Source organism: Cupressus sempervirens, chromosome 11 (genome assembly GCF_028749045.1).
Source record: "Cupressus sempervirens isolate cs-2001-9-10 chromosome 11, ASM2874904v1, whole genome shotgun sequence".
Lineage (NCBI taxonomy): Eukaryota > Viridiplantae > Streptophyta > Pinopsida > Cupressales > Cupressaceae > Cupressus > Cupressus sempervirens.
This window is the reverse complement of record NC_143128.1, coordinates 282,719,761-282,743,787: the sequence shown is the minus strand read 5'-3', so window position 1 is coordinate 282,743,787 and position 24,027 is coordinate 282,719,761. Positions and strand designations below refer to the sequence as shown.

Here is a 24,027-nt window from a genome sequence, read left to right as displayed (position 1 = left end):
GTTTTACAGCATAAAAGTTAAGACATTAAAGTCTAGCAAAACATGAAACAACAACCAATAGCCAAAAAGAAACAAAAGGCCAAAGGCCAGGAGGCAAAAGCCAACTGCTAGACTGACAAGGAAAACCAAACCTAATGGTTCTCTTTATCCAGATCCTGCAAAGTTTCTACAACTTCATTATCCTTCTAGTTGTCTGCTCCTTCCTGGTTAATGTTTTGAGCTTCCTCCTGGTCCAAATGATCCACTTGGTCCCTGCCAGCATTCAGATCGGCCTCTTCCTTACCAATGTTTTAGCTGGTCAGCTTCCCTGTGTTCCCCCTGATGCTAACTCTCATAAGAGTATCCCCCAGGTTGACAATGTTCTCGTTCAAAGTGTGCAGAGTGTCCACAATTTGATTAGTTAGAATCTGGATGATGTTGTCTAACCTCTGGACTTTTTGTTCAACCAGGGAAAATCTATCCTCCTAATCATTTTTGGAGTCCTAGCCGTTGCAGTGCTTCTGGCTGTCATCCTAGTCGTTCATCCTTTCGGTGTTCTCCTGGACTCTGCAGGGGCTCTGGCTGCTATCCTGGATAATCTTTTCCTTAAGAGCCTTGATTTCCTAAAACAACCATTTGATAGATCAGAAGTTATCTATCAAGTCATTCTTCGCGTTGTTTAGAAGGTCGAAGCCAAATTCTCGTGTGTTTTCAGACAAGACTAGAAGAGCGAGGTCGATGAGCTCATCATAATGGGTTCTGCCATCGAGGTCCTCCATCACCTCGATGTTCATTGGCTCTCTGAAAATTCCCAACTAGCAGTATCCATGTTAAAATTCCTCCAAGCCCTCCTCCTGTCCTTTCTTATCACCTCCCCACTTTTTTCCACAGTCTTCTCCTCAGGCAGGGAAGAGGGCGAGATAGGACTAGGGGTCTCGGAGGTCAAGGCGATGGGGTCTTCCCCATAAATATAAAGTTACTCTCATGTTTAAAAGTCAAATTTCCTAACCAAATAATCTAGGGTAACCTTTTATTTTATTAAGTTATAAAAATAACCCTTAATGATTATAAATAAAATAATTACTATTTTATCAAAATCATTAGTTTTTTAAAACATCAATAATCAAATTTACAATCTCATTAATAACTTTCATTACAAAATCTAATTTAAATCTTATTCAATTAAATCAGTTAATAATTTATTTATATATATTACATTCATTATTATTTTATCAAATTATAAAATATTAATATAATTTAATAATAGAATCATTAATTTAAATGATAACATAAATTTAATATAATTAATATTTTAATAAAGATTGAATGCATATTATATAACATTAAACTTTAAAACCAAAATCGAATTTTAATATTTTAAGGGGCACATGATAAAGTTTTTAAAAAATATATATTACAAAACAAATGCGATTTTATATAATCGCAAGCCTTATATTGCAGTGCGCTGCCATCGCAGTAGGACTGCGACGGCAGTCGCAGGCACGACTGCGATGACAGTCGCAGGTATGACTGTGTACGTAGCAAGGAGGTAAGGGTTTTTATTATTTTTATTTATTACTATTTTTTCAAAAAAAAAAAACTTTATTGATATGTTTTGTTTAATTTACATTTTGTTAAATTATGTTTTAAATTAAATTCATAGGCAATGCTATTTTTTTTTTTTTAAAATTAAATTTAAATTCAACACTATATATATATATATATATACAATATTAGCTTGATAGAAAAATTACTTTTAACCATTTAGATTTCCAATTTTAAAATTTTCTTTTTAATACTCAAAACCCTTCTCGTTTTAAATAATAAATTCTTTACTCTACGAAACAAGGATCTTGATTTCTTCTCTAATCTACACACATACAGAAGGGGTTGACATACATTTAATAATTACAATATTGAAATGTTCAAGTATCCACCATAGAGAAATTCGAATTCACAATCACAGGCACGAAGAAGACAATAAAGGTAAATTGTGTAATTAATCAGTGATCAAAATATACAAGACCCTACCTAAGCCTGATGCTAATACACAATCCCCGAAAACTGTGAGAGAATTTGCTCCTCTTCAAGAACCATTCTCTGAATTTTTTTTCCTAGAATTCTCCTTCTGAAATTTGCTTCCAAAAGTTTGCATCCAAAATTCGTCTCCCAAGATTCTTCTCCAAAGATTCATCTCTCAAAATTTGCGGTCCCTCAAAAATGAACCCCAAAGTTATGATAAGGAGTTTTCTCCTCAAATCAGGGCACTAATTGTGCATTCACCCAAGAGGACTCCTTGCTCACAAGACTCAAACTCAAAATTAACTTTTATTAATCTTTGCTTTATCTTTTTCAAGCAAGTTAATTGAATTATTAAATAACTTTATTTAATTTTCACTTGACTTCTATTTTTAATTACTTTATTACTTTTAATCCCATGTGCACTTTATAAAATTAAAGTAACATTATTATTTTCACTTATTTTATCTTTTTAATTAATTTATTTTATTTTCAACTCATGCACGCATCATGCGATCTAGAATCTTTTTAATAATTTAATATCTTTTCCACTTTTAATTTATTTTAGAAACTTAATTGATAAAAAAATTATTAACTTAAATAACAATAATATTTAACATTTATTTAAAAATGAACTCTAAATATATTATTATTAAATTAAATAAATATTATCACGTTCTAAATTTATCCTTAAACTTTAATATCCAAATTTAATTCTCTTTATTTAATTAATTTCTCAATTAATTAAATATAATTAAACATTAAAATCTCATAATAATTTTCCATTAAATTAAATCATTAATTTAATCTTTTTAATTAGACTTAATTAATAGAAAATCATTAAGGACTCATAAACAACATACGAAAACCCATCATAGAAGAACACATACAAAATCAAACAAAAGGGTTATAATCACGAGTTAACGTCATTTGACACATTCAGAGGGTTCTTGACTCAGATACTTGTCCTAATTTTTAATTAGGACAATGGCTTAAAGGTTTAAGATTTGGACTTGAGAATTTATCTCCCCTCTCTTACCATTGAGACAATGTGATAGGGTATGCTCATCTTGGCAATTCAGGGAAGTTGATACCCAGTACCTGCAACCTGCATAAAATCCATGCATGTACAAACACAATATATACTAAGCTAAATAGACAATGGCAGAAAGTGGTGCATCGTGTAGATCTCGACTAGTAGGTGACTACGACTCCCTTCCTTAACCACATCAGAAACGCCATACATAAAGAAAAAAAACATGCGCACCATACACATGCAATATGGGGTAAGTATCCATAAGAAAACACATGTGATAATAAACCATCTAACTAATCATCATCGATACCTAAAAACACCGAATAATCATCATACATACATGAACTATAGAGTACCAAGTAATCTCATCATATAATAAACTGAGTGTAAAACAATATTTGATAATCTCCAAAATAATAATACTAATCATCAAACATAAAACTGGCCTAAAAGAGTTTGGCAATGATAGCAAAAATGTAACTTAGGGGCAAGCACTACAGTTATTCTCAAAATATGCCTCATTTTAAGCATTGAAATGGTCACTTACTTACAGAGTTTTTGAGAAATTTTGCCCTTTAAATATCTCTAGCTTGTTCCCAACTTTATCCAACAATTCAAAATTTTAAAATCCAGCTCTTGAGTCAAAAGTTGTTGCAGGTTGATGGAAGGAACCAAAATACATATTTTCAATCAAAATCTCAATCATTAACCTTTAAAGAGGTTAAGATAAAATTCCAAAACACGTATTTCGAACAATTAACCTTAACTTCTTAACCTTTAAAAGGTTAAGGTTCGGGGTCCAAAAGATGTATTTCACTTTGAAATCTTAACCTCTCCATAAAAAAAGAGAGGTTAAGATAAATTTTTAAAACATGTATTCTGAACCATTAACCTTAACCTCTCATCCAAAAAGGTTAAGGTTAGAGGCTCAAAACACATATTTCAGAGACAATTATTAACCTAGTGAAGGATTAGGTATGTGAATTACTCATGATCAGTGATAATGAAAACTCATGTATATGCAAGCAAGGAGATATCTCTACAGAATTGAGCATCTCATTTCTCATGCATACCAAAGTATGGAAGCAATGAAAAAATGAAATTTGTAGGTCTCTACCAATGTTGAAGAGAAAGCACACTATGATAGGTTGATAGAATGTTTTATTGGCCAATCTAACCAAAGCACATACCTGAACAAACAAATTGAATATGTTCGAGAACATTGGCTTGGCATTGTCTATGAATTGCCCATAAACTCTAGAACACAACCTAGCCTTATAAATCACCATGACTACAAGATATCCACAATATTGGTAGGTGTTTTTAGTCGAATAACCTTTACTATCATCCTCCAAGATCCTCCAAAGTAGAAGTTGAGGGAAACATAGTATTTACACTAATTTGGGTGTAGTGTTTTTTTATATGATTCTCAGTCCAATTGAAACGTTAAAAAGCAGAATAAAGGGAGAATGTGACATGTATTTGACTGAACATATCATGGAGAAGCTATCTCATTAAACACACTCTATAGTTGATGGGAGACCGATGCTAAAATGTGAACTTTTCAACAATGGAGAGTTTGTGTTTGAGCCATAAGGAAGAGAGTCCATCCAGATTGCATGCTAATTATATGACAAAATTTCATCATCATAGGTCCTTTATTATATTGTGCACTAATTGTGACAAATGAAGAATGCATCTTTCAAACTACTATGCTACAGATCACCTTCAAATTTTAATTAAGATGGATGATAGATGTTTTGCATTATTGATGCCTCAAATGTGGAACTTTGCTGGATATTCATAAAGTATTTGACAAAATGCTTGAGCCAGATGTCTTCTCATGGAATGTGACAATTGCAGCTTACAAAAAAATATGGAATTTTTTGAGAGGCATTCACTTTGTTTCACCAAATGCAACAAATAGATATCCAACTTGATCACTTCACCTTGTCTACTATTCTTCCTATCTGTGCCAACACAACATCTTTGAAAGATTGTATACAAATCCATGGAAAAGCCATTATATGTGGATTTCAATCTAACATCATTGTTGTTAATGCTTGACATAATATTGTAAAAACAAGACATCCCTTGGAGTTTGATGGCAGAACTTCTATGAACTATAAGCTATGTGAATGCCTAATGAAAACATGTCATAGTTTCAAAGAATGAATCTAAGATTCATAAATTTTATCAAGAATTCCTCTCAAGAGTCTCTAATGATGGAAGAGTTTAATTAATGCTCGTGCAAAGAAGATAGTGCCAGACTTTCTTGGGTTCCAAGTGTTGGGAAAATGCCAACTATTTCTTCTAACAATGTTTTCTATTTTGCAGATTTGAAGACATAATCCCAATTGAATTGGAAAGTTTGTGGTCTTACATAGTGGGGATTCATCTCACTAAAGAAGAGGTATCCTCTTGTACATGCCATTTTGATAAGGCCAATACCTTATCCTTTATGTGATGTAATGGTTTTAATTCTCTATCTTCATAATCAGTGACTTGTGTCAACCTTGGGTTAATTTTATAGAGGTTAGTTAGCCCCTCCCAGAACACGTAATTAGGAGGTAGTTATTAATTACAGAAGGGTAGTTCTTAACCTCCATGTCTATATAAGGAGTCATTTTTGGATTTGAATGGGACTTTTTTGGACTTTAGAATAAGGGAACACTATGCTAAAATTTTGACTAAAAGACAAATTTTGGAAGGTATGCACAAATTTTGTCTTTGAAATTGAAAATCTCTATTATGTTCTTGGTGCAAGAAAATAAAATGAGACATACATTTGATTTCTTGTTCTAGAATCTAGACTATTGCAGCATAAAATTGTTGATTCTTTCTGTAGTGAATGTTTTCACGGTATTGTGTGAATGTTTATGAATCATGAATTGACATGGTAATAATGATCATTTTCAAGCGTAGTTCTTGATTATTATTATTTTATGTTGACTCAAGAAAGCTATGAAGTCATGTGGTGCATTTGTCATCAATGGATTTCTATTGTTCTTTAAAATTTTAATTTCTTTATTTGAAAATCTTTAAAATTACATCATACAAGGGAGCTACCCATCTAAATGTAGAGGAAGGCCACATATCAAGGGCCTATCCAACTGTTTTGAATAGTTTGTCACATACACTCCATTGGGCCATTTTAAGTGACGAATATGTTTACCAATAGATTTTTGGTGACTCTACTAGGGACCAAAACAAGAAAGATTAATCAATCGCCTGTTATGAAATAACATGGTATTGCTGCATGAGAATGTGCTTCCAGTTCTTTAGCTGAATCTTGGTTTCCAAGACATGCAAAAATTATTCTTTCAGATTTGAACACTCTAGCCTGGAGGTGTAGATGAAGTTCTCAGCAATATCATCAAGTAAATCATGTTTTAGAAGAAGAAGAAGAATTTGGGGAAATCTTGCGAAGAGCTCCTATTGGTCAAGACGTTGTAGTCACTGAAAGAATAATTGTTATTCCAAAAAGGAATAGGCAAAATCTTGGTCACATCCAAGGTCAAGAAAATAATAATTAGTAAGCTAGCTAATAAAGGTACATTGCCTTGAATGAAGGTTGGCGACTCTATTTTGAAGTTTGAATATTGGTGATTCTATCTGAGGTTTGAATTCAAAACATGGTTTGGTACAAAGGGAAAGTGGAAAGTGAAAGTGATAGTGACAATGACGAGGAATATTTTTCATACTCAAAGAAACACATTCCTAATGAGCCTCTACAAGTAAATTTCTTGAAGAATTTCTATGGTGACAGGAGGCTAGATCCTAGGATGGTTCATCCTTGCTGCAAATTTTTCAAAAGATCGAAGAAGATGATGGAAAGGATTACGAGTTTCTTTCTCATGATCATGAGTCTTTACTTGAAAAAGGTTCAACATATAAAGATAAAGAAGACCTTGTTGAAAAATATGTTTCATTTAAATCAGCAAGAAAGAATAATGGAAATGTTTCTCATTCACTTGTCTCTCAAAAAAATAAGATTTTTATTGATCTTAAGAAAGGTGGCTTCTTGAAGAGTTTCTAGGGTGGGCGAAAACTAGATCCAGAAAAAATCCATCCATCTTTGCTCCAAAATTTGCAAAGGATAGATGAAGAAGATGGCAAAGATAATCAATTTCTCTCTCACAAACCAAAACCATTTTTAGAAAGAAGTTCCACATGCTATTATAATGAAGAACTTGATTAGAAAAGCGATTCATGTGAATTGAGGATGGATAATGGTGGTAAAAAAGGTGCCCCAATGCCTGCACCTATTGCTAATCAAAATCATACTTCCATTGATCCCAGTCAGGTTGAATTGTTAAAAAGCTTCTATGGCAATGCACACCTAGATCCTGACAAAGTACATCCTTCTTTACTTCAAACACTGCAAGAACTTGAGAAAGAAGACCCATGCAAGAATTATTTTCTTGATAGTACAACATCTCTCGATCCAAATGTTAGAAAAGACTCATCTAAATCTTCATGCATGAAAGAAGATGGAGATTCTATGTCTAATCAAGGAGAGGGTCAAGAAATGGAATCTATAGGAGAAGAAGGGTCTAATAATGTATTGGATCATCACTATGAACATTTTAATACCTAGGAGAATATATTCAATCATCTCGATCCTAATGAGAAAGAAAAAGAAATATCAACTGTTTCTCAAGAAACTATACAACATATGATTAACAATGAGGGAAATCTGGATCAAGGTGAATTTGATACTACTTTTATTCCTACTTGGTGCCTCAATGTTTCAAAGGATGTCTTCTGTGGAGAAGACCTTCCTATTCATTCACCCCTAGTCATTAATGATGAGAAATCTATTGCTGAAATTGATTCATTAGAATATTTTTCACAATCTTATACCATTACCACTAATGAAGAAATAATCTAAAGTTAAATCTTGCAGACATCTCTGTTAAATCCTGAGATTGAAGTCTTTACTTTTGACGATGTTGAAGAGTTTTCAGAAAGTGGTATGATCATCTCAAGAGTAGAAGATCGTCTTCAAGAGAAAGATGATGAGTTGTCAAGAAATCCTTTTCAAGGTTACATGCAAATGGAATATGAAGCTTTCCCATTTTGTGAAGATGGTCATCAAGAAGAACCAATGAACCAAGTTTGTGAAAACATTGATGAAAATTTAATAATAGGTACTGTAGGGCCCATTTACCATTGCACCAAAAGCCATGACTGTTAGTGAACATGGAACACCACATAATTAACCACCTGTGGGCAGGGGAGCGCGTCGCATCACCCAACAATCTCCCCCTCGATGCACATACCAGGTGCTTACGCGGGTCGGGAAGGCATCGGGGAGATTTGAACCCATGACTAGGCCAAAACTAGGCTCTGATACCAATTGTAGGACCCATTTACCGTTGCACCAAAAGCCATGACTGTTAGTGAACATGGAACACCACATAATTAACCACCTGTGGGTAGGGGAGCGTGTCGCATCACCCAATAGGTACAATGGTCATGGGAATTAAGGATAGGCTTGAAGTAAGAGAAGTTGACACATCAAGTTCTCACTCTTCCTCATGCATGAAACTTGAATTTGAAGCATTCAAGTTCACAAGTGGAGACTACAACAAAGAAAACATTGTGATGATATCTCACACTAGAGAAGTACTTGGCCTTGAAGAAATATGTGCTCTTCTAAAAGAATTTCCCTTGCATCAATATCAATTAATGATCAATTATCCTAATTAGACAGACTCATTAGAGGATGTGCACAACAAAAAAGGATGATGATTGTTCCTTCTTTGAGCAATCTGATGGAAGAAGAGGACGAAATACATCATGAGAAGATTCAATGTGACAAGGATGTGCATTCATATTGGAATAGTTTCATAGAGAATACAAACACAATCATCCTCATGGAAAAGAAAGAGTGTATGGTGTTAGGAATAAGTTCAGGAATTCATGATGACCAATCACTAGAATTTTGAGTAGAAGGCATGTCAAGTGGACAAAAGTATCATAAATGCATTCAAAAATTTGAGAGCCTTATCCTTCAACTCTTCCAAAATGAAGTAATCAATGCCATACAACATGAAGCAGAGTTGATTCCGAATTCAGAGATTTTTGATGAGACATGGTTATTTGGATACATTCCTTTATCAAGTGATGTGAAACATGCTAGGAATATTAGAATTAAAATTCAAAGAGAGAACTTAATCTTAAGTCCACAGGAACCTGAAAGTTGCCACATGTTAGCACACCTTGGTATTTATTTTCTCCAGCCAGTGAATGTATTTGCTTGGTTATACCTTGAGTCACTGGAGGTAGGGAAACCTACCTTGTATATAGTCTAGTTAGGAGTTTTTGTTGTGTCTGGATTTTCTTTTAGTTGTCTGGTTTTTGGTGCTAGTTTTGTTCTTTACAAAGTGGTTCCTCGGGTGACTCTACAACCTAATGGATAAAGTATTATTCTAATTTTTCTGGATTCAAGCTTCATCCTTATAAAGTACTTGTCCCCAAATAGAGCCAGCTATTGCCCGAATATAAAAATTGCCTCAATTCTTGCCTTTTTGAACTATGATTATTCTCAAAATATGCCTAATTGTAAGCATTAAAATGGTCACTTACTCTCAAAGTTTTTGATAAATTTCACTCTTCAAATATCTTTGGCTCATTCCTAGCTCTGTCCAACACTTTAAATTTTTAAAATCTAGCTCCCAAGTCAAAAGTTGTTGCAAGTTAATGGAAGGAACCAAAATACGTATTCTCAATCAAAATCTTAACCATTAGCCTTTATGTATTCCAAACCATTAACCTTAACTTCTTAACCTTTAAAAAGGTTAAGGTTTGGGGTCCAAAACATGTGTTTCACTTTGAAATCTTAACCTCTCCATAAAAAAAGAGAGGTTAAGATAATTTTTCAAAACACATATTCCGAACCATTAACCTTAACCTCTCATCCAAAAAGGTTAAGGTTAGAGGCTCAAAACATATATTTTGGAGATAGTTATTAACCTAGTGAAGGATTGTGTATGTAAATTTCTCATGATCAATGATAATGAAAACTCATGTATATGTGAGCAAGGAGATATCTCTACAGAATTGAGCATCTCATTTCTCATGCATACCAAAGTATGGAGGCAATGAAACAATTAAATCTACAGGTCTCTACCTATGTTAAAGAGAAAGCACACTATGATAGGTTGATAGAATGTTTTATTGGCTAATCTAACCAAAGCATATGCCTGAACAAACAAATTGAATATGTTTGAGAATATTGGCTTAGCATTGTCTACAAACTGCCCAGAAACTCTGGAACACAACCCAACCTTATGAATCACCACAACTGCAAGATATCCACAATACTAGCAGGTGTTTTTAATCCAATAACCTTTACTATCATCCTCCAAGATCCTCCAAAGTAGAAGTTTAGGGAAACATAGTATTTACATTAATTTGGGTGCAGTGTTTCTTTATATGATTCTTAGTCCAATTGAAATGTTAAAAGGTAGAATAAAGGGAGAACGTGGCATGTATTTGACCAAATGTATCATGGAGAAGCCATCTCATTAAACACACTCTATAGTTGATGAGATACTGGTGCTAAAATGTGAACTTTTCAACAATGGAGAGTTTGTGTTTGAGCCATAAGGAAGGGAGCCTGTCCAGATTGCATGCTAATTATATGAAAAAATTTCATCATTGCAGGTCTTTTATTATATTGTTCACCAATTGTGACAAATGAAGACTGCATCTTTCAAATCACTATGCTATAGATCGCCTTTAGATTTTAATTAAGATGGGTGATATAAGTTTTGCATTATTGACACCTCAAGTGTGGAACTTTGCTGGATATTCACAAAGTATTTGACAGAATGCTTGAGCTAGATGTCTTCTCATGGAATGTGACAATTACAGCTTACAAAAAAATATGGACTTTTTCAAGAGGCATTCACTCTGTTTTACCAAATGCAATAATTAGATATCCAACTTGATCACTTCACGTTGTCTACCATTCTTCTTGTTTGTGCCAACACAACATCTTTAAAAGATCGTACACAGATCCATGGAAAAGCCATTATATGTGGATTTCAATCTAACATCATTATTGTTAATGCTTGACATAATATTGTAAAAAAAATATATCCCTTGGAGTCTGATGGTGGAACTTCTATGAACTATAAGCTATGTGAATGCCTAATGGAAACATGTCATAGTTTGAGAGAATGACTTCGAGATTCATAAATTTTATCAAGAATTCCTCTTGAGAGTTTCTAATGATGGAAGAGTTTAATTAATGCTCGTGCAAAGAAGATAGTGCCATACTTTCTTGGGGTCCAAGTGTTGGGAAAATGCCAACTATTTCTTCTAACAATATTTTCTATTTTGCAGATTTGAAGACATAATCCCAACTGAATTGAAAAGTTTGTGACCTTACATAGTGGGGATTCATCTCACTAAAGAAGAGGGATCCTCTTGTACATGTCATTTTGATAAGACCAATACCTTATCCTTTATGCAATGTAATGGTTTTAATTCTCTATCTCCATAATCAGTGACTTGTGTCATTCTAAGGTTAATTTTGTAGAGGTTAATTAACCCCTCCGAAAACACGTAATCAAGATGTAGTTATTAACCATAGAAGGGTAGTTCTTAACCTCCATGTCTATATAAGGGGTCATTTTTGGCTTTGTATGGGACTTTTTTGGACTCTAGAATAAGGGAACACTATGCTAAAATTTTGATCAAAAGACAAATTTTGGAAAGTATGTACAGATTTTGTCTTCAAAATTAAAAATCTCTATTATGTCCTTGGCGAAAGAAAATAAAATGAGATATGTGTTTGATTTCTTGTTCTAAAATCTAGATTGTTGCAGCATAAAATTGTTGATTCTTTCTGTAGCGAATGTTTTCACGGTATTGTGTGAATGTTTATGAATCATGAATCAACAAAGTAATAATGATAATTTTCAAGCATAGATCTTGATTGTCTTTATTATCATTTTATGTTGACTCAAGAAAGCTATGAAGTCATGTGGTGCATTCATCATCAATGACTTTCTATTGATCTTTACAATTTTAAATTCTTTATTTGAAAATCTTTAAAATTACATCATACGAGAGAGCTGCCCCTCTAAACATAGAGGAAGGCCGCATATCAAGGGCCTATCCAAATGTTGTGAACAATTTGTTACATACACTCCATTGGGGCATTTTCAAGTGACAAATCTGTTTACCAACAAACCTTTTACCGATAAAAAAAAGAAAAAAGAAAAAAAGGTGTAGTTAAAGTACACATGAAAAGATTTGTTCTCACTTCTAGATTTACACAAATTAATCTAAACTTCGACCCATTACATATAGAAGAAAATAAAATAAATAAATCAATATTTATTTATAATAATAATATATTATTCATATAAGATTTTCATGTTTATTTATTAGTAAATTATATTATATATTTATTTGTTATATCAAATTATATATAACATATTATATATCTGTATAAATATAATTTATATTCTATACATAGATTCTATAAAGTATTATTATTTAATTATATTTATAATTATTTATTTACTATCATTTTAATATTAATTAACTTGCTTCTTTATATTTGATAATACTCTTATTCTTCTATATAGATATTTATTAAAATTAGTCTTACTTTATATATTATTTGATTTACTTGTCTTATAATTTATATCTATTACTTTGAACTTAATCTAAATTATAGAATTTAAAATATCTACCTACCTACTATTGGAATTCTTTAGAATAATTGAAAGGGAGGTGAATTAGTTATCTAAGGTCCAGATGTACAATTAAAACTTTTCACATCTTAGTGAACCCATATCCATAAAATATTTTCATCATGCATGTATCCATTAGATTATGCAATCACTTAAACTTGTAGATTATTGTCAAATCAACTTTGTAGAAATGTAAACATGAAACACAATAGATTCAATAACCCATTTGACACAATGATTTGATGTGGAAACCCAATTTGGGAAAAATCACCTGTAACATGCTATTTATTCTCACTCTTTTGAAGTGATGCCCTATGAAAGGCCAACCCTATTAAAGGTTACAATGCACACTGTTAAATGTAATCTAGTTAAAGGATTTTAATCAGCCTATTAGGAGTGAGCCTTGTTAGAGGACTTTAGATCATTCGCTTAGAATGTCACCCGGTTACAAGATTTACAAATGATTGTTACGTCAACCTTAATCCAAAGGGTTTACCCTAGACTAATACAATAATTAGAAAGTAATAGTAAGGCTTGATTTGATAACAACTTACAACACACTTGAAGATTACATTTCTTTGTTTCAGCCCTCCATTCTGCTTGGTTTCCACACACTTCAACTTTGATAGCTTGTTCACCCTTCAAGATTCCACACCCTTAAGCCTTCTTGCTTTGCTTGCCAAAGCAGTCTCTTCTCTTAGGTCATTGAATGAAGCAATACCCTAGATTCCTTGTCTTCCTCAGGTTCTCACACATGACAACCTTTTCTTTTGACCAACTATATCTATAAATAGAGAATTAAGATCTTTTGTCGTTCATCCTCCATCATCCATTTTAGGGTCAGGCTAGATTAGGTAGGATTCAATGAATCTACCCCTCATTTCATTTCATTCTCTTCTAGAAACTTCTCCTTCATTCCTCTTTAAATTTGCCTCAAAATGGTTCATCATGAATTCTATGCCACCAACTCATCAATCTTATCTTCCGCACGGTTCACACAATCCAAGAAATCAAACTTGTCAGCTTAGATTTATCAAATTCTTGATCTTTTTCATAATGCTGATGCTCAAAATTAACTAGCTTTTGATGCTCGACACATACTGCATTGCTCAAAATCCTCTATCAAATCACTCGACACGTACTAAAGTTTACTGGTGCTTGGCATCAACTAAACTTTACTCGACTTGCACTGTTTCACTCAGCTTACACTGAAATTGACTTTGCTAAGCTCCAATTAATTTTCTACTTAGCTTGCACTAACTTTTCTTAGTACCTACTATGTAGAATGTTAAGCTTAGTAGACAAACTTCGTTTAACTTGTTCTTCTGAACTTAGTCAATGTAACCAACGTTTGCAACCTTAAGTAGATTATCAATGCACTATAATATCACTATCTCAACTGACCCTTGTACTCCTTTTCCATATTATACCTCAACCTTTCCTCTAGGTGTTATTGTTATCTCATTTGCTCAAATCCTCTTCATCAATCAAACAAATGATAGTACTCAAATTGTATAAGCAATTGTCTTACCAACAAGTAGAAGATTTGACATTAGTTACAAAACAATGATTGAAACACATTTATCATACTTGTATCAATCTATTTTCAACACCTACCTACCTACCTACCTACCTATCTATCTATCTATTTATCTATCTATCTATCTATATAATATCTACTATCTATCTATCTATATAATATCTACTATCTATCTATATAATATCTACTATCTATCTATCTATACAAATGTTAAACAAAAAATAGGATTTTAAAATTTAAATATACTTTAAAAGTTAATGTAGAATGTAAATATATATCTCCTAAAAAGAAGTATAGAAAAAGAGATGATACATTTATAACAAGGTTGTGAGCTGATAAAAGAATTAAAATTTTAAAAATAATGAACATGACTCGAAATATAGTGACAACACTTTTTATATTTGGTTTTTCTAATCATTGGTGTAAATGGGTTAAGGCATGCATTTCAAGTGCTCATTTATCAGTTATAATTAATGGATCTCCAGTAGGATTCTTATATTCTTCTCAAGGAGTTCATTAGGGAGATCCTTTGTCTCCTTTCCTTTTCATCTTATGATAGAGGCATTCAATAGAATTATAAATTGAGAAACCAATAGGGGTTATGGAAGGGAGTGGGTATTGTTGGCACCTCAATTACTATCACTCACTCACTTTTTGTAGATGATACTTTTCTTTTTGGTTGTGCTACCATTTAAGAAGCTAAGCAAATTAGAAATGTCTTAGATCTTCACACTTCAGTCTTTATACAACGTATTAATTCTAATAAGTCTAAAATCTATATATTTAATATGCCTCAAGAGTTATATCAAAGAATTGTCCATCTATTAGGTTTCACCTTGGATAAGCTCCCTTAAATATATTTAGGGGTTCCCTTTTTAATTGGATCTAATAAGGCTTCTTATTAGAAGCCAATCATTGATCGAATAAAGGTAGAATTGTTGCTTGGAAAGTGAGATGGTTGCCATTATTAGGGAGGATAGTTCTCATTAAAAAAATGTTATCCACTATTCCTAATTACTATATTTCCATTCTCCAAGCACCTAAAGGAATTATACACTAGATTAAAAAACTAACAAGAAGATTTTTATGGTCTGCAAATATGAACTGGGAAATTTTTTTCCCTTTAGTATCTTTATCAGATATGTCTTCTCCATTTAATGGGTGGGGTAGGCTTGCATAATCTTTCAAATAGGAATATAACATTTGGATCTAAATTGGTTTGGTAAATGCATACTAAAGCTTCTTCTAAGTGGTGTCATTTAGTTCAAGAAAAATACTTGGATTTGATAGAGTCTACTAGAATTATTATAGTTAGTAACTGCCTAAAGGGGTCAACTAATTGGGACTTCATGATGGATTCTAGGGAGATAATTACATCTTATGTATCATGGGAAGTTAATAGTGGAGATAATGTTAATTTTTGGCTTGATTGCTAGAATGGGTTCCCTCCCCTTACTTCTAGTAATTTGCTTAAAGATATTATGGACACCTTAATAGAGTTCTAGGGATCCCACTCTACCTCATTATGTGTTAGCTATCTCTCTTTATTTTGGGAAGGTTGTGCGAAAAGATCCATTTTTCCTCTCTATTTCTCATAATGTTGCCAATATCCTTAATCAAATTGTAAAAGATAGGGAGGTTTACTTATCAAATAAACCTGATCAACTTATTTAGGCACCCTTAAAAGATGGATTATATTCAGTTAAACAAGGGTGCATTTCTCTCCAATATAGTACCAACAACCTTTTAAAGCACAGGGCCTTTATGTTTTGTTGGAAAAATTCAGCTTTGCTTAAAGTTGGATGTTTTTCCTAGCTAGATTTAAAGAAAATAATTCTTACCGGTGATAAATTACAAAGCTTCAATATTGTGAATGAGTTTTAGTGTGCTTTGTAATCAAGAATAGAACTCATTGATCACCTCTTGTTGAAATGCCCTTTTGCTCAATTATGTTTCTATTTTGTACTTAATAAATTTAGTTACCCCATGCTCCTTCCAAAATTGATTTGGGAGTTATTTCAATTTTGGCCTACTCCTTTATCTAATTCGACATTTTCTTCATTATGGAAGTGTATTCCAACATCAGTTGTTTGTGCCATTTGGTAGAAATGAAAAGCAGGATTTTCAAAAAAGTATCATACAACATAGAAAAGGTGCTTCAAGGGATAGAAAAGAGTGTTGTAGAATTTGTAAATGCTTCGATTAATAAATTCAAGGGTCATCATATTTTCACAACTTGGGATAATTTTGTTTTGAAACAATGGAAGGGACTTTTATTCCCTGTCTTACCCCCTCCTTCATACCCCTCCATGTCCTCTATCATTAGATCCTCAACCAAATGAAATACTCCTATCAATGGTCAATTAAAAATCAATTTTGATGGGGCATCTCGTGATAATCTAGGTATATCTAAAATGGGAGTGGTTATTAGAAATCATCATGGTATAGTTGTTGTAGCTATGTCTTCTCCTCTACCTTCAAGAACAAATAATAAAGTTAAAGCTCTTGCATTGCTTAATGGTCTAACTATTGCTAAATCCTTAAACATTCCATCTCTTCATGTTGAAGGTGACTCAACAATTATCATTAATGTATGCATCAATTGTCAAATCTCAAACTAGTCTTTCCAACATATCATGCATCAAGTATGGGATATTTTGGACTCAATCCCTAAATGTTATATCTCCCATGTTTATTGAGAAGGAAACTTAATTATGGATCATTTAGCAAACATGGGTGTGGATAATGTTTCCATTAATTGTACCCTATCCTCATTTGAGCCTCATTCATTTCCTAAGCTTTTAAAGCTTCCTTCCTTACAAAGCCCATGCCTTCAATTTATTTTTATTGCATAGCTTATGATGGTTTGGCTAATTTAGTCATGGATGATGTTTTTATTGGCTCTTCAATATCCCCCTTTTCCCTTCACCTATATTCTAAACTATTGGTCATTTTTTCTTTCAATTTTTTTTGGCCATTAGATAATGCCCATGAACTTAGATATCCATGTGATAAGGATTGTGAAGCAATCTACATACATAAGTGCACAGAGGGTAGATCCTAAATAATATAATGTATTAGCATTGCAAGATTAATACTAAAAAGATGGAAGATTGGGCAAATTCACATAATGTAAATTCTATTGTTGAATTTTAGTCTAGAGGGGTGAAGTTGAAGAAATATTGAAAGTTGGGTGTTTGTTATTTTGTATATATAGCACACTCTTGAGGAGGCTTTCTTTAAGGCTCATTTTCAGTTTTTTGCCTTGAAAGTCTATTCAATATACAAGACGTTCTGAGCAGGGCTTATAATATTGATTTGTTTCTAGTTTGTGCTCACATTCTGATTTGTTAATTTGTCAAAGGTTCTAAGGAGTTGACATTGAAAATTATGCTCATGGGGTTTTCTCATATCTATTTTTTTAAATCTCACTTGTTCCATTGAGCTTCTTGACAATTTCAAGGTATTGACTAGACTTTTGAGCATCGATTGGGTGGTTAGTTGTTGTCATCATTTCTTCATATGTGGATGGTGTTTACTATTGAAAACATCTATGCCTACTCTTCTCCCTCTTCTATGATGTATTTTAAAAAAAAAAAAGGATATTTGGAGTTATCATTTGAGCCTAGGGCTCCATTGTAAATATTTTGTAATTAAACATTTAATGTAATATTCATTTCATGGGCCAAATTTTTAGGAATTATTGGGGGTTTTTATATTGATTTTCTTTGTTCCTTTTGAGCATTGATGTAATGGGTCACATCTATGGGATTTAGTATTGGGTTGCTACATTTTCACTTCTTTTGGATGCTTCACTTTTTGCATCCTTTTTGTATTTGCAATGACCACCGTTTTTCTTCTCTAGTTCTTTTCTTTGAGAGCTTTTTTGAACTAGTTTTTATTATATAAATATACTTGGTTTTGCCTAAAAAAAACCTCTACAAAAATAATTGAATTCAAGAATTCAGACCAATAATTAAATATTAAATTCAAATAATTGGAAAATATTAAATTTTAATATAATATAAAAATTAATAATATATCTTAATCTGACTTACAAATAATACAAAATAAATAATAATAATAATAAAAAATTTAAGATTTTTCAAACTTTTAATTAATTTTAAAATTATCATATACTTTTAATTGGTTAGAACACTTGAACTAATAGTATAAGTTATTTTAAATCTTGTCACATGATAATAAATTCCTTAAACAATACATAATTACACTCATGCAATACTTGCAATCAATTCAAGTTGAAGGCATTTCCATGGTTATAATTAATTTATACATAGAATGGGAATCATATTCTTGGAAATTACCATACATCCTTCAACAAATTTGGCTTCTTTTTTATGCCTTCAAAGTGATTCACATTTACCACACTCTGAGGGAAGCAAATATGCTGACAGACTATCTTGCTAAGTTAAGATGTAATGGGGAGAATAATGACGACTTAAATCTGGGGGATTTTATAAAATCTGACAAGGTATTTAAAAATTTGATAGTGGAAGATAAAAAGTATTGTATTTTACATGCAAACCTTATGTAATCTCAGTTAGAGAGAGAAGGGGGATAAAAGGACATTTTTACATAGAAATATGTACTTACTCAAATATTGTGTAAAACATTTCTATTGTAAATTTGTACTTTATATGCTATTTTGATATTAAATTTATAAGAATAATCAATCTATTTTACACATCATCAAATCAATATAATATATAATCCTTCTTTTTTAATTAGCCAATAGGCTTTCCTTTTGGAGTTCACTCCAATTGGAATTTGACTCACGTCGAAAAATGACTACTCATATATGGTTTTAGATGGCTGGTAAATGGTTTACAGATGAAATTTATGTGTCATGAAAAATCTTATAATTACACATACATTGTATTTATGATTTAGAGATAATATCCAAACATATAATGTCTAATGATGGAGGGCATTGCAACAAAATCAATAGAACAACCAACTTGGAGCCCAACAATTCGTTTGGATTTACACAATTGGGTGGAGTAAAGTATAATTGACTTTTTGGAAGGATCAGATTTTGATTATTTATGTCATGTTAGGGACCCAAATTTTGAAAAATGTTCACCTCCCTTGGAAAATAAGGAAAATTAAACGAGGATGCTCAAATATTCTCAGGCTTTAATTCCATATCTTCTTACATTTTTGTCATATCTTTAACTTCTTGTCTTGGAAAATCTAACAGAGAAAATACTCAATTTAGTAATTAATGTTGAGCAATGGTAACTTAACCCAACTCACTTTAATATCTTCACGCACAAATTAACATAATTTCCTTTCCATTTTGATAGTTTGGTGTAAGAATAATTTCCTCTCTATATTTATTGTCATGTGTAAGGCTATGCATAGTGATGAATGAGCCAAAAACTTTTACTACATGCATTTATGTTAAAAACCTAATTTGGATATCATATTTGATCTCCAATGACAATCTTGTTTACCTAAGCATTTATAATGGTTTAGTTTGGATTTAGGAGAGTTAATAATATACTCAAGTATGGGGAGCCATGATTTAACAATATCATGTTTGAGCTGCATATGGGTCATTAAACCCTTAAACATCACACACTAAGGAGAAAATTAAGCTTGGAAAAAATAAGCCAACTTTGAATATTTAACACTTTTAGTGTTGGAATGAAGCTTAGCATGTGATGTTTAAGTCATCTGGTCATGAAATAGTGAACCTTTTTTTCCATATCTCCACCATCCAAAATCAACCACGGCTCACTCATCGACAGACACTTGCAGCTACAGGTTCATATCTTCCTCTTTTGTTTTTATATTTTTATCCTTTATCAGAAGAAGTGCATCTTCCTATTCTGTTTCTTTGTTTTTCTCTAGTTTCATAAGATGTGCTTTCTTATTGCAAGAACGATTTCATGTCAAATGTAAAACTAAAAACTAAAAGTATTTGCTGCTCTACATTTTCTTAATAAAATGATGCTGATAAATTCAAAAGACATTAAATTTTTTTTTTGAAAATTTAAAAGAATATATAGAGAAATGTAAATAGAGATACTTGCCTTCTAATTGCATAGACAACTTCTCTCTTTTAGAACTACCATTCACCTCTCTACCTCTCACGTGACTCCTTTTCCTATCCCTTTTCTAACTGCTGTTTATTCCCCCTATCATATCCCTATCATTGCTTTCTTACCTTCCTATGTTCCCTTATCACATCCTTGGTGATTCCACTTCTACCATCTTGATGTATGTCATGCGGCCAGCCTTGGCCTATGTGACGTATTGCTCCTTCATTGGACCCCATTTTTGGTGTTTCATTCCCTACAAATCATGATCTTGTTGCATTTTAGAGCCTCACTCTACATTCTCATCAATGTATTTTATTAATGCATGGAATATAGTCATAATTACAAGATTGTTGAATATAAAAATATTATCGAATCAACTAACACAATCGTTAGTGGTTCTATGGCATACTGTTTAGTACTCTGGACTTCAATTCCAATAGCTTGGGTTTGGCTCCTAGTGGGACTTGCGATGGAGAACGATATCCTTAAAAGAGTATCCTAATTTTTTTCACTACTTCTTGCCAGTCTTTTTCAACCACTTCTTGCCAGTCTCACCTCAATAATCTATTATGATTGGAGAAAATCTAGAATATAAGTATACTCTTCTACTAAATTCACACTAAAATATTATAAGATAACTCATTAGGCAAATTTTATTTGACATTTGTTACCCCTTGGAGACTGATTTGGCTTCTCTATTTGGATGGAAGATATACTCCAAGGAAGAAATGTTTGAGGCATCAGGCAATTACAAGGGTATTACTGTAAGCTCGGGCTAATCTACCTTGACCCAATTCCTCCTCTCATCCCTCAGAATTGCCCTCCCAACCATAGTTTAAAAATTTGGCATCAACAATATCTTGGCTGACCCAAAATTTTTTAAAATATCAGAATCGACAAAAAACTCGACAATAAATCGGTACTTTTATCGAACATTTGAAAATATACAATTTCTTAAAATATTCTTAAAAATACATACATAGTAACATACACACTAAATTTGTAGAACATATAATGATTTGAGATATCTACCATATATGAAGCAAAGTTTTAAGTTAAACAATAATTCATAATTTCATAGCAATTAAAACTTAGTGGATTAACATAGTAATAGAAATTAGAATCATAAACTGAAAAACAAGTATAACATCAAAATATAAATAAGTTCAATACATATAGCAATCAAACTCCATGAAAGTTTGAAACTACAACTTCTGAATACATATTAAGTTCAAGTTTCAGTATCAATGAAAACTAAAAGTAGCAATCATAAATTGCGTCTACGAGTAAAACTCAAAAAAGATTGTTGCTGCTAGGTGAGTGGTGTTGAAGTAGTTGCTATAGTAACATCCTCAACAAGTGCCCTAGTAGGTGCCTCACACTCCACAGAAGCCTCTGATGGATGACCAAGCTCAGGTTCCACCTCACGTGCTGCCACATCTGCATCCCAGTCATCTGCCTCCATCTCAAACTCAGCTAGCTGCTCATCTATCAATAAAGGTTCACCCACATCCTCATCTACACCCTCACCATTAGGAGGAGCAATCCAATCTGCTGCATATGAAGCTTGCCCTTTCACCTTCTTCTCGTGCAAGAGAAGGTTGTACTTCACATAGACCAAGTCATTTAGGCATTTTTGGGTCAACCTATTATGTTTCTTTGTATGTATGTCTTGAAAAGTACTCCAATTTCTTTCGCAACTAGAAGCACTACAAGGTTGTAATAAAATTCGGATGGCAAGCTGTCGAAGATTAGGTGTTGTGGCACCATAATCTTCCCACCACAGATCTGCAAGGTTTAAAAAAATCATTTATGATGCGATAAAACTTCCAATAAACTTCATGAGTGAAATAAATGGTATGATAAAATTAAACGCAAGTTCTTTTTTACCTCGCTGCAAGGTGTATCTCCTACGCTTGCAATCAGGAGAAGAAAATAATGGCCCCTCTTCCCTCTTGTAGCTCTGCAACTCATCAAGTATGATGTCTCGGAGGTTCGTATCAGCAACCAATCTTCGAATACATGTGTCCAAGCCAATTTGAACCTCTGCATCCACTTTAAAAGTGTTGGAGAAATAATACTTGGGGTTTAAGTAGTAGGCAGCTGCATGAATGTGTTGGTGGAGTTGTCGGTTCCACCTACGATAAATGATGTTCCATATGGGTCTATATTTGGTCTCATTTGACCTATACAAGTGCTGAATGGCCTCTTTTGTGCTATCCATAGCCTCATCTAGAAACCCCATAGGGTTTTTATCCCCATCCACAATTCGTAGAACCTTCACCAACGACTCTGATACCTAGACATAATAAGACATACAAAATCAACCAATGAAAATATCTCAAAATTAAATTCTAAATCATCAATTAAGATTTGAAAACTTACTTCGAGGGTCTCCTTCATTAGCTTTTCAAAGCTACCATCAAACACAATCCTCACAATCTTCTCTGCTTCAGGATTCTTGGCATAAGGACTCTCTAACCATTTCTTATCAAGAAACATGCGCCTGAGGTCTAACAATGTCTCTGATATGCTTTACAAATTTAGAAAATTAGTAGCAAAGCGTGTGACCCCTGCTCGTACAAGATCCTTACCACTAGTGTGCTCTCTCATAAGACTCAAGACCCATGTATGATTGTAGATGTACTTCGCAATATTCCTTCCATCTTCAACCACCTTCTCCACCTAGCTCAGTTTCCCTAGATCCTCAAGAAGCAAGTCGAGACAATGGGCAGCACAAGGGCTCCAAAACAATGTAGGATGTCTCTCCATCAGAAATCTACTGACTACCACATACGTAGCTACATTATCAGTCACAATCTGGATGACATTAGCCACTCCCACTTCTATTACCACCTCATCCAACATGTTACACATTTTCTTTGCATTTTTCACTTGATCAGAGGCATCAATTGATTTTAGAAATACCAATTGCCCCCCTGAAGCAACTAGAAAGTTGATGAGTGTCCTATTCCTACCATCGGGCCACCCATCAGAGATAATAGTGCAACCTTTTTGTTCCCAAACTCTTCTTTGCTCTTCCACAAGTTGATGAATGTTTCTTACTTCGTCATCTAACAACAACCCACTCACCTCATAGGGAGTTGGGGACTTGAACCCCTTACCAGACAAAGAAATGGAAGTTACCACTTGATCCCAATATGGACTGCATAAATCATTGAAGGAAAGATTATTTCGAACCTAAAATCTCATAATTGCCACTTTTGTTTGTTTGTGCATCTCTTTGTTCCATGCAGTACCTAGTAAGTCGAGTTGAGCACCATGAGTGTTACGTGGAACCCAAAAATTTGCTAAAGACCCACTCACACTTCCTGATCCCCGTATCCGAGGCCCAATAGAAGAAGAACTTTCCCCACCTATTTCTGATCCTATAGCACTAAAAGTCTCCATTGGGGCTGCCATGGCCTCAAATATCCTCTTTTTTGCTGCCTAACTTTGTGCATATTGTTGAAGGCTTGCCATAGCCTCTCTTGTAGCCTCTTTTGGATACTTTAGACACGGTGTAATATCATTGCATGGAATCTTTGCAAGATGATATTTCAATCGGCTTATCCCTGAAGTCATGCATTTAAAGCAATGGATACACTGGATATCTCCTTTGTTTGCTCCTGCAATACCATGTTTCCATAAAGGGTCCTTTGCTCT

The 24,027-nt window shown here is 33.1% G+C and overlaps 1 protein-coding gene across 1 annotated transcript; it reads right to left on the bottom strand.

Annotated features, from left to right (window-relative positions):
- Positions 1–21,673: 21,673 nt before the first annotated feature.
- On the bottom strand, positions 21,674–23,784 carry LOC149529209 (uncharacterized). The gene is made up of 4 exons (XM_089808120.1): positions 23,622–23,784; positions 22,747–22,886; positions 22,252–22,660; positions 21,674–22,149 (listed from the first exon to the last, which is right to left on the bottom strand). The coding sequence occupies exons 1-4, from the start codon at positions 23,782–23,784 to the stop codon at positions 21,674–21,676; spliced, it is 1,188 nt and encodes a 395-aa protein (XP_089664246.1).
- Positions 23,785–24,027: the final 243 nt, after the last annotated feature.

Coding starts and splice junctions, on each gene's coding strand:
- LOC149529209 (XM_089808120.1), bottom strand. CDS start 23,784: ATGGCAGCCCCAATGGAGACTTTTAGTGCTATAGGATCAGAAATAGGT. Junction 22,887..23,621: donor TGCTCAACTCGACTTACTAG/GTACTGCATGGA, acceptor AAAGCATATCAG/AGACATTGTTAGACCTCAGG. Junction 22,661..22,746: donor TAATGAAGGAGACCCTCGAA/GTAAGTTTTCAA, acceptor TATTATGTCTAG/GTATCAGAGTCGTTGGTGAA.